This window comes from Vespula pensylvanica, chromosome 12 (genome assembly GCF_014466175.1).
Source record: "Vespula pensylvanica isolate Volc-1 chromosome 12, ASM1446617v1, whole genome shotgun sequence".
Taxonomy (NCBI): Eukaryota; Metazoa; Arthropoda; class Insecta; order Hymenoptera; family Vespidae; genus Vespula; species Vespula pensylvanica.
The window spans coordinates 2,255,328-2,267,790 of record NC_057696.1 but is presented as its reverse complement, the minus strand read 5'-3'; the positions used below and the strand labels follow the sequence as shown (position 1 = coordinate 2,267,790).

Here is a 12,463-nt window from a genome sequence, read left to right as displayed (position 1 = left end):
ACCCTGTCACAAATATTCACGATTTCCTTTTGGCATTGCTTTTCCATCCTTTCTCACGTATAAAATTCTTATATACGATGCGAAATAATATCAAAGGAAAAAAATGGAAGAATATAAAACACATAGGAGAGAAGAAGAGCAGAGAAACTGGTCGTGGAGTCCGATGCCAAGGACTCGAACAATAACAAGTACTCACTTTTTCTTTCTTCCTTTCTTTTCACTTTGAAATCCGGCTTCGAAGTTTAAAACACTAAGCTTTTTTTTTTATTTTTCCCCCATACTCAACGCGAGGTAACATCTTGCTTTGCCCTAATACGTCGGTCTTCAAGGTGGTTACTCGATAAATCAATCTCAATATTTGCATCATCTTATACCTTTTTTTTTTAATTACTTTTTTTAATTACGATGTTGTATGAAATTAAATTAAATGAAAGATATTGATAAAAAAAAAAAAATGTCTTCAGAATCCATACATTTATTATGCTTTATAATTCTTTCGTAGGTCGATAAATTTTTATTCGATTACGTTGCCTTATAAAATTTTTGTAAATAAGAGATATTGAACGGGAAAAAAAATTCTTAAAATTCCATACGTTCGTTATGTTCTTTGATTCTTTCGTAGATCGATCGATTTCTATTCGATTATATCGTTGTACGAAATTATGGTAAATAAAAGACGTCGATCGAAAAGAAAATTTTGTTCTTAAAAGTCCAAATGTTTCTTAAACTTTTTAATCCTTTCGTAGATCGATCAATTTTCATAAAAGAAAAAATCAACGAAAGATCTAAGTTGGTTATGATGTTGCATCAGTCACTATGCAATCTTTTTCCATATATCCTAGGCAAGGTAAGCTTCTTGTAAAACGAGCATGATACAACTGGTGTTGCGGATGAATGTTAAGGAAAAATTCTTAGCTGAAGTTTTCTCCCAAGGCCGGAGAAGATACACGATCCCGTTTTCATTTCTACTGTTATTGGATGAGACAACCATATGAACGTCAAGGTTCTAACGAGAAACAGTAGGATATCAATCTTCCAAATAATTAGTTTTTCATTTATAAAATTTCAATATAATTTTCTCTTGTTTCAAATTTTAAATGCGTTTACTTAAAAAATTAAAATTATTCTCGAAAAAGCTTTCAACGCTTTTATCGAACTTATTATTATAAAGTTAAATAACAAATAAATATAAATATATTTTTTTTTTATAGTAATATAATTTTTATCGCAGAAAAAAAATTTTTCTTTTTCTTTTTCTTAAATACTCTCTCGCGAAGTGAAGTTAACAAACTGGAATAATCTTTCTCACAGATCCGAAACGCGATTTAGAAACGTAAACGATGCGAACGAAAGTAGAAATACAATTGTACCTGTTCTAATTTAAATAAATTACAGAAACGATGTTATATCCTACTAACAAGAAAATTCATTCTCGATAAGAGAGAGAACAAAAATATTGATCGAATTACGCGATTATTTTGAGATAAAAACGAGGATCTTTTCGATCGTTCCGAATCGAATGATGTAATTCGGTCGATGTCGAGTAAAGAAAAAGAAGAAAAGGCAAAAAAGAAAGAAAGAAAAAAAAAATGTAACGGGTAACCTCGAAATTTCGATCGCTAACAAAAAGACTTTGATTCCTCGTGACAAGTTTCTCTCTCTCTCTTTCTCTCTTTCTGTTTTTTTTCGATCGGAATGCATGGAGAATTTCGACGACATAAAGACGGATTAAGACTAATAATAATAATAATAATAATGATAATAACAATAATAATAATAATAATAATAATGAAAAATAAAAAACAGAGAAAAAAGCGATCAAATTCGTTCTTAGGTGTAGTAGACGAGAAACGAGGAGAAATGTCAATGTCAGACGTATCGAGTTTTATTGGGCAGGGCATGCGTTTCCTGCATAACGTTCCCTCCACAATAGTGTAAACGTGTGCCCCTGTTTCTGGTTAGCATGCCTTGCGGGAGACTTTTTCCCAAATGGAGTATATAAAACCGTGTAGCGAAGGTAGATGGACAGTACACAATACGTAGGTACTTTGGCGAGTACTGTTCTCTTCGGCAGCGCTAAGGAACCCAGTTATTATACCCCAATTATTATACCCCAGTTTCATCATGAAATGTCTCGTGAGTATTATTAACAATGAACGTAGAAAAAGTATAAAACGTTATGAAATAATTAACATTAAAAAAGAGAACGATGTTGTTCTTTGTTTCTTGCTTTTTTTCTTTTTTTCTTTTTTTTTTTTTTTTTTCAATTAGTCCAATTCGTCCAAATCCTCTTTGTTGCAATGTGATAATTGTCCAATGACAATTTCATTTTAGATCGCTTTGTCCGCCATATTGGCTGTTGCCGTTGGTCATCCTGGAGTTTTATTGAATCCAGCAGCCCTTGCCTACGCAAGATTATTACCCGGAGCACCAATCGGATTAGACGGCCGTGTCGTTGACACTCCTGAAGTATCTCTAGCGAAAGCTGAACACGCGGCGGCTCATGTCAACGAAAGGATCAATCTTGCCAACGAAGCTGTTAAATCCACCGAAGTTCTTCTACCAGCAACTTACGGTGTTCCTCTTGCCGCACCACTTCTTGCTCCAGCCTTATCATTAACGGCAACTAAACTATCACCAGGTGCACCGATCGGTGTCGATGGTCGCGTCGTTGATACACCGGAAGTTGCCGTTGCCAAGGCCGAACATGCTGCTGCACATGTCAACGAAAGGCTGGGATTGGCACAAGAGGCTGTCAAAGCGGCTTCTGCTGATCTTCCATTAGTCGTATCCTCACCTCTTCTATATGCGAAATATCACTGAACAAATCTTTTTTTTTTTTCTTTTTTTTTCTTTTATATATATATATATATATATATATATATATATATATATATATATATGTGCGTGTGCCGATTTTATGTCCGACCGCGATATTCTTGCACTACTGTTGTCCAGCATATTAATGTAAATAAATGAGAATTCTCTATAAATTTTTCACTCATAACGTTGCGTTCTTGTGAAATCTTTTTTCTTCATATCTTCGTCCTAATGCATCCATGTTAAGATGGTTTGAGAATGATCTACTATGTTTCTAATATTAGTTTATTATTATATCCGATTATGTTTGTCTCCTTACGATGTACTTTCAAATTTATATTCTTACATTGAGTAGTAGTGAAATAGTTCCTTTTCTTTTCCCTTTCTTTTTCTTTTTTTTTTTTTTTTTTTTTCTTTAAAATTAATCAAACGACAAGCGGTATTAGTTCATTCAATAATCGAACGTACGAATGTATTATATTTTTTTAATCTTTGATAACAATCGTTCCGTTTGTCATTTCGAACGTCTCTTAACTTTAGATATCTATCTCAAAAATGATTTTACAATAGTTATTGCTCAATAAAGACAACGACAAGAAGAACAATATAGAAAGGAATCCTTCTCTTAAATCTATTTCAGAGTTAGGCGTATTACGTCCTTGACTAAAAATACTGTCAAATTGTAAGTTGGGCCAGTTGGTACAGTTTCATGGATCGCAGCAACACAAAAATATGATCTACACGTTTCGCAACGTCTAGTAAAAATTCGATCGATCGATCGGTACGTGACATAAGATCATAGAAAAAAGAAATGGAAAAAGAGAGAGAAAAAACGACGATTCGTTCGAGATATGACATAACTCATTGACATAGCTAAGCTTAGATTATACAAGTCCACGATGATCGACTAAATGGGACAATGAAAATCTTCCGTGACGTAGTCATAACGTAAGTAAGCAAGCAAGCAAGCAAGCAAGCAAGTAAGCGAGCGAGCGAGCGAACAAGTAAGTACTTTCCCGTTCTTTTATTTCTTACACGATTTGATTTGCTCTATGTCACGGGCCATTGGATATAGGGGCACGGTAGCCATGGCTTTTCACAGTGTCAAGAACCATTTGTCGACAGGTTGAGCCAACTTACAATACCCAGTGTAAGGGAAAGCAATTATCATTGATAGATCATTTCGATCGAACCGACATACAACGGCGGCAACGATCCACGCTTGTCGTGCTAATAAATTAATGACCGTTCCTAATGGCTGGACCAATGACAGGGGGCGCGGTCGGTCACGATTTAAATATTATTTTCAAAATTTCTATTCTTCTCGATTGATCGAATGTTAAGTATTCGTTCGTAAGTTCGATCTGGCCGAGTAACGCTCGAATAAAGAAAAATAACAAAAAAGTAATTGACGTGTCGTTCGTAATGAAAATCGATCTGATCACTGATCGGATAATATCATTTTGGTATCATAATGATAATAGTAATAATAACAAAAAAGAAACAAAAAAAAAAGCAAAGAAAAAACAACGAAATGATTCGAAGAAAGGAAATAATCGTGATCGCGATAACGTTACGTTGTATATCATGTTTGCAGTCTCGTCATTAATATCTATCGAGTAACAAAAAGAAAATACATTAATCAAGTAACAACAAAAGGGTTTTACTTCGTACGATAATAAAATGAAATATCAAATTTCCGATGAAAGATCAAGAACTCCATTTAAATGCCAAGGGCAGTTAGCAAAAGGTGGTGCATCGAGGAAGCAAGTAATAATACTATCCCTTTTTCCATCTCACGGCTGATTCGAAGTTCCCTGGAAGGAGCGGTGGGTTAGCCCGATCACCTTTGACTCCCTCCAGGTAGATTACTTTTGTCCGAGAGGGGGCGGTTGATCTCGAGCTATAAATGATACCGTCCGACCGTTCTCCAGGAACACAAAACGGTGAACCAAGGAACGAAGGAGGTGTATATGTGATAGGAGGAGGAGCAACAACAGCAGCAGCAGCAACGGCAGCAGCAGCAGCAGCAGCAGTAGTCGTAGCAGCAGAAATAGTAGTAGTAGAGTAACAAGCGAGTACTGGTCAACCAGCAGCGCTTTGGAGAAGTAGAAGAAGAAGAAAAAGAAGAAAGGAACTAAGGAAAAGGGAAAAGGAAGAACCCTGTGCTCAGCCCCCACCCAACAAGTCGTCATGCAAGTCTCGGTGAGTATCCTCGATGCCTTGAGAAGCGACCTATCGTTTGCCAACTCATGGCCGTCTACCCAGGAACAAAGGAAAGTGAAAGGTTAAATCGATATATAGATTCGGGTCGTTACGCTCACGAGAAAGCCATTCGATGCTGCCACCTCAAAATCACTACTACTCGAGTTACATACTTGATAGATACTTCGTTTCAGATACTCCTACTGATCGTTCTGATCGCGAACACCAGGGCTGGTTACATCGCTGGGCCACCTTCGTCTTATGGCGAGCCACGATTAGAAACTCAACGATCTGCGACAAGATTTGCACCACCTGCACCGGTCGGACAAGATGGTAACGTTATCGATACGCCCGAGGTAGCTCAAGCTAAGGCTGCACACTTTGCCGAATTTGCTAAAGCGGCTGCAAGAGCCGTCGAAGAGAGCAAGAATCAAAAGGCAACCTTCGACGATCCTTCAAATCCTAGAACAACCTTATCGCAATCATACAACAGTTATCCCTCGAACGTTCAACAAACCGGTGCACCCTTATACAGACAACAAACTTATCAACCAGCTTATCAACAACCTCAAACACCTTATCAACAACCCCTTGGTTATCAAAACAATCCGTTACCATCTTTACAATCTCAATATAATCATCCTGCTGTACATTCCGTTAATCCTCCTACTTATCAACAAACGACGCAATACGAACAACCAAACCGACCGAATTTCATTAATCAGAAGACTAATAACTTTGGTCCACCCGCTAAAGCTACTTTCATTCCTGCTCCTCTTGCCGAAGACGGCACCGTTTTGGACACACCCGAGGTCGCTGCCCTCAAAGCAGCCAGACTCGCCGAACTAGCCGATGCCGAGGCCAGGGCCTACAAGTACAGTGCCAGCGCTGCTAGGGAGTTTCCTGCATCTCAAGGTCAAGGTGAGTCTCACACTCGTACCAACCCACGCGACTTACTCTCATATATATATATATGTGTGTGTATGTGTATATATACTTATATCACCGATCCTAAACATTTTCATTCTTATTAAACAAAGTACTATATCACGTAGAAAAGAATTTAACATCATTATAAAAAATTTAATAATTCAGGAAAAATATGAAAGAAATTTTTTTGTTCAGAATATGGAAAGAAGAGAATCCGAAAATTTTTGTAATGACTAATAAGCTCACGGATCACAAGTTTTGATAAATGATAAAGTTTTCACTTTCTTTAGGATCGATCGTGTTCAAAAATGATTCACAAGTCAAGAGAACCGACTAAGTTCTTTCCTCGAGATAATCTCTTATTGTTCAGCTCTTAACGAGTAATCTCTCTCTCTCTCTCTCTCTCTCTCTCTCTCTCTTTCTCTTTCTCTTTCTTTCTTTTTCTTTCTTTTTTTATGCCAAGTTCCAAATCGATCAAATTCGAAGAGCATGAACGACCTGTTGATTAATTATTACAATAAATAATTAAATGAACAATTCTATTTTTAAGAATAGATCAATTGTAAGACAATAAAAGTGAACGAACTCATTGAATATTTCGAGATATGACAAAGTTATACTTATGATTAAAATGAAAATTCTCAATTTCCAGAAATGATTAATTTTCAAAGATCGATCAGGTGTCCTTGGCGATTTAATGATATATATATATATATATATACAAGAAAGAAGGAAAAGAAAGATCGATATGGGGCTCGCGATTCAGTAGTTAATTGTAATAAAGGTCAGACGCTTTGACAGTACCGTTAGATCATCGAACACCGCAATTAAATAAATACTCGTTAGCGTTTCTAACCAATGACGTCATCTATCAACCAGATCACATTTTTTGTTTGCTTTTATTTCATTAGACGCGAGACGAAGAGAAAATCATAAATCCTTTATTCCATTCGATCGGCCAATAATTTGATTTATTAATTTGACCGATAAATAATGCCTGAATTTTTAATTATAAAATAACAAAACTCGATAATGTCATTTATTCGGATATAAAATATTACGAATTTTTATTGCTGATTAAATCAATGTTATTTTTTTATGTTCCTTTTTCTTTTCTTTTTTTTTTTTTTTTTTTTTTACAGTTTATCCCGAAGCTCAGGCTGGGCCATCTCCAATAAATTACAACTCGGCGGGTTCGCAATTTGGTCCTTCTTATCCAAGTGGATCAACACAATCCTTCGCGCCACAGCAAGGACCTTTTTCTAAATCCTTCCAACCTGGGCAAGGATATCAATCTCATAACTATCAGTCGCCGCAGTACGTGTCAGGATCTTATTGATCCTGCACGATTTCAAATATCGAATGCTAAATTTGTACATAATACATATCTAAATAATTTAGATGATAAAAAGAAAAAAAGAAAAAAAAAAGAGAGACAAAAAAAAACGATTCTATCCCTCGGGCATTCAAAATCTCATTTTTAAACGATCACAAATTTATTTGTTCCTCTCTTTTCTTTTTTATTTCCTTTGTTCTTCTTTTTCCTTTTTTTTTTTTTTTTTGTATTCTACCGATATTCTTTTTGAAATGTGATAAAATAAAGACTGTTGGAAGACTTTTACAAAAAAAATTAATCCATTCTCTCTCTCTCTCTCTCTCTCTCTCCTATTATTTCTCTATTTGTCAAATAAGATTAAAAATCGAATGATCGAAATGAAGTACAACGAATAGATCATACATCCTCTACGTTAAAATTCACATACATACACGTGTGTGCGCGTGTGTGAGTGTGTATTTGACCGACGTAAGATATTAAAAAATCGACATTTTTCTTATTTAAGTTTTACACGTAAACCACAGGTCAACCTACATTCGATTCGCTCGTGGATCGTAGCGAATTCAATACTATGGCGTTCGTAAAAAACGTTTTCGCGATCTAGTTAATAGGAACGTTATTCCAGGGCCGACTGCGTGACTCTTTCCTTTTTAACGTCTACGAAATTTCATATTCGAAGAAACGACCTTGAATCTGATGCAATTTTTAAGAATTCGATCATAAACACGGAGATGACCTATAATTTCTACCTTTTATTATTATTATAAAATATAAGATATATATAATTTATAAAATAACAAAGATTTATTAAAAATGTAATAATTAAAAATGACAAACCAATATATATGTATATATATATATATATATATATATATACACACCGAATTTACATCTACGTTTATACTAATTGACAATTAAGAAATAAATATCTGACATCCGATACGTCAAAATGAATTATTTCCTAGCACGGACATTCGATCTATTCGAAATATTTACACGGCCGATTGAACCAAATATCAGTTAAATCAGCTCGAATTGACTGACGAGTTGTTCGGAATTTTGATCACTTTAATAGATAAACTCTAAATAAACTTTGCGCAATAACTTCCATTTACTTATCTATCTATCCGTCTGTCTATCTATTATATCTGTCTATCTATCTTTCATTTAAGTAAGTAAGCTGTCAATTTCGTTTTATCGCATTGTCATAATATTTATATATCCCTCTATTTTATGCATTCTTTATAACAGTCTAAAATAACTTAGCACGTATGTTCGAAAGTTACAGGGCTTCCTTCAATTCCTATCTGTCAGAGGCTCCTACTCAGCGAGTTGCGATTTATATGAGATCGACAAATTGCGGTAGAAAGAGGACCACCTTGAAAGGACCTAAGGTGGATCTATGATCCAACCTAGTCGTCCGTGAATCGGCCATGTTCGATAAACCACAAAAAAAAGTTTCGTTACAACGGAGCACGATTGATTGCACCGCTACTTTGCGGTTTACATCGTGCGATAAAGTTGGATCATTGCGTGTGGGAAGAAGAAGAAGAAGAAGAAGAAGAAGAAGAAGAAGAAGAAGAAAAGGACGAGGAGATGAAGGAAAAAAAGAAAAATCTCTATCTTGATGACTAAAAAAAAACACACACATCTCATTTCGATCCAAAAAACAAATGCTAATTAAAGATCAAATACGTGATCGAGTTTATCGATCAAATTAAAAAATACTTTGTATAATTAATTAATGTCATTTGATTTTTTCATGATATTGAATAATATAAAAAAATAATAGAATTAATGTTGTGTATATATATATGTGTGTGTGTGTGTGTGTGTGTGTGTGTGTGTATGATTTAAAATAATTAATTGAAAAAGAAAGTGAGAGAGATTATCGAAAATATTGATATTAATTTATTCTTGATCATATCAATTTTTTCATCGATCATAATCGTGATTTTTAATTAATTGAAATAATTGAAGATATTGAAACGAATTAACTTCAATAACGATCGATGAAAAATCTGAAACAATGATTTTCCTCGGAGTTGTTTTACTTATTTCGAATGTAATAAAAAAAGAATGAAGTAAATTTAAGATTGTAAACAAAGTCGCCTGAGACTTTCTACGAAGATATTTTTCCATAAGATTACTATCAGTTAACGAGTTGGAATCGAATCTCTCGGGTGTTTTTACAAGGATCATTGTTACGAACGTCCTACGTTGCACCGCAAACGATGAAAATGATAATGTTAAAGGATTTTTTATTCTTTCTTTCTTCTCTTTTCTTTTCTTCTCTTTTTTATATCTCATAGACTAATGTAGCGAGGAATAGAAATAGACGAGACGTTCTTTTTTCTCCAAGTCTACGCTCCTAATAAAATACTAAATAAAAAATGATGAAACATTGACTTATCTTTACGAATTAAAATCTCTCGTCGTACAATATGCTTAAAACAAAAATTTTTTTTTTCGTATAATTATTATTTTTCGAGCGTAACGAAAAAAAAAATCTAGAATGATTCTATAAATTGGTAACAATCAAATAGTATAAACTAATATCGACATGATCATTAATTGAAACCTTCTCTATTCTTCCTAAGCGCTAACAGATACCACGGGAATGTTCTTAGGGTGGTGCAAGATCCTATAAAAGCGTGACCAACCGATCGCCTTGGCGCACTCCCTTCTAAGACGTCCGTTTTGTTGCCGGTGGTGTGTCTCAGCATCACAACGATGAGATTGCTTGTAAGTGATCCGAAATAAAAAGTGAATTCGAGAATCCTAGGGGAAATATATACGGGAAGATAACGTCGAGAAGAAAGTTTTTTCTACGTTTTGATCGTTTGGATTAAAAAAATTCTAAAGGAGTTTCATATCCTTCTATCTTTTCTCTGTATTCTTTTTATTTATTTATTTTTTTCTTTTCTATATCTATCCATCCCGCTCTATTTTTTGTTCTTCTTTTTTCTTCTATCTTCTTCCCTTCGTTATATTATTATTTATTTATTTAATTTTGTTTCTACAAGTTTACAAAGAAACATCAAAGTGAAGTGCATTCAAGAACGACGCAACCATAATTAGGAATGATCGGGTGACTTTTGTTCCAGATAGTACTATCTATGCTCCTCGTAATGGCGAGCACCGAGGCTAAGTACATATTGGCACCCTTATACGAATATCGTGGACCACCGGCACCCTTATCGAAAGACGGTAGGGTGTTAGAAACCGCGGAAGTTCTACGAGCACGTAACGCACACATGGCGGCACACGTGGAAGCTTTATCGAGAATTAGAGAAATCGAAAGAAACGATTATTCCGAGAGGATGACGAGACCGACGATGTCACCGATTATGTCGCCAATGATGTCACCGATGATGACTACGAAAACTAGCACGAGAACGCGTTCGATCGCTCCGCTTTCGCCCGATGGTCGTGTTATTGACACTCCTGAGGTAAACAAAATGTTTGGAATAATTTTTAAATGTTGATAAAATTACGTCCAAGTATCCAATCAAGGTCATCATTTCTAAAACTCCTAAAATAATTATCAATATTCTCTTAGATCTATCGATTTAAAAAATACGAACGATCCACTTTACGACCTTACATATTGTCAAATGTGAATTCTAATGAATCGTACGAATCATTTACTTATCATGAACTTATTCATATAGAATATATATAAATAATCGCCTTACGATAATAATTGTTCAATAATTGTTCTGTTTATTACAAAAAAAAAAGGTGGCTCAAGCGAAAGCTGCACATTTAGCGACACATGCGCGAACAACTTCAAGACTGGCCGCAGCTGCGGCTTCCGCAGCAACGGCACAGTACCGATTGGACGTTTACGATGGCCGTAGAAATCTGGTATATCTGGCACCTGTTCGAGTTAATTATCCAACTGTATCCTCGGTAGGATATCGAGGACCACCTGCACCTATCGGACCTGATGGACGTGTCATCGACACTCCGGAAGTTGCGAGAGCTCGTGCTGCTCATATGAAAGCACGAGCACACGCGCTTGCAATGCTATCTCGTCACGAAAATAATTATTATTAAACGACGAACGTATAGAGAGCGTATACACGTCTTTAGTGTATAGTTAAATTTAAAATGTGTCCTATCTATCTCTCTTTCTATCTATCTATCTATCTATCTATCTATCTATCTATCTGTTTATCTATCTGTCTGTCTATCTTTCTTTTTCTCTCTCTCTCCTTTTTTTCTTTTGTTCTTTGTTACGAAGTAATGGATGGATCCAAATTTCTCAGCCTCGTAGTTTTACAATCTGAAGAAAGAGAATTATTCATTTTTGATGAAAGATCTTGAAAAACATGAAAAATAGATTTCATCGATTTTTATGACGATCCAACAGCTTTTCACACACCCTGTAGAATTTCTATTTCAAAAAGGAATTGTAACGATATCATTTTTTAAATGATCTCTTATTTTTAGATAGTAACGTCTAAGTTGTTCGAATTATTTACGAAGTTATTATTAAATTCATTTATTTCCGTCGAAGGTACAATATATTCTTCCATGATAAAACAAGTAAGACGATCGATTGTCCTATTTTATGTTATACTCGTAAGAAGGGTCCATCGATTTTTTTATTTTTCATATTATTGTATATCTCGTAATCGTTTGTTCCAGTGTATTGTTCGAGTTTTCACCGGCTTGAGAATAACGAAACTTTTGTTTGTAGAGTAAACAAGATTCTTACTTGTTAATCTTTTTTCTTTCTTTTTTCTTTCTTTTTTTTTTTTTTTTTTTTTTCTATAGATATTAATTAGAAAGAAAGAAGAGAATGATGGTTAATTCGATAGAGACGATTATGTACCTGATTTTTCTGTCGTCTTTTCTCTCTCTCACTCTATATTTGTCTCAATAGTTTGACAAAAACTCGAACGATCCTAATCAAAGTTTTTCGAACTATTGTATATAGTACTTATCGTAGATTTTTATTATTGTAACACATTAATATTTTAAATCATGCATATATATATATATAAAACACGTGCATACACACACACACATATTTATAATGGCTGTATATATAATAAAATAGCCAGAGGTTTGGACAATTATCTACGTCGAGAAAAAAAAAGGAAATATTATCTAATATTTTATAATATTTCGTGTTATATAAAAAATTATAATGTCGTGTTA

At 34.6% G+C, this 12,463-nt stretch overlaps 1 protein-coding gene across 1 annotated transcript in view; it reads left to right on the top strand.

The window, feature by feature from the left end:
- Positions 1-11,494, top strand: part of LOC122633594 — a 13,156-nt gene extending 1,662 nt beyond the window's left edge. Inside the window, exons 2-7 of the mRNA XM_043821627.1 lie at positions 2,335-2,820; positions 5,220-5,946; positions 7,098-7,291; positions 9,977-10,036; positions 10,399-10,743; positions 11,036-11,494. Coding sequence (XP_043677562.1) covers positions 2,335-2,820; positions 5,220-5,946; positions 7,098-7,291; positions 9,977-10,036; positions 10,399-10,743; positions 11,036-11,353 — 2,130 coding nt within the window. The 3' untranslated portion in view covers positions 11,354-11,494. The remainder of the gene's footprint in view (positions 1-2,334; positions 2,821-5,219; positions 5,947-7,097; positions 7,292-9,976; positions 10,037-10,398; positions 10,744-11,035) is intronic.
- Positions 11,495-12,463: the final 969 nt, after the last annotated feature.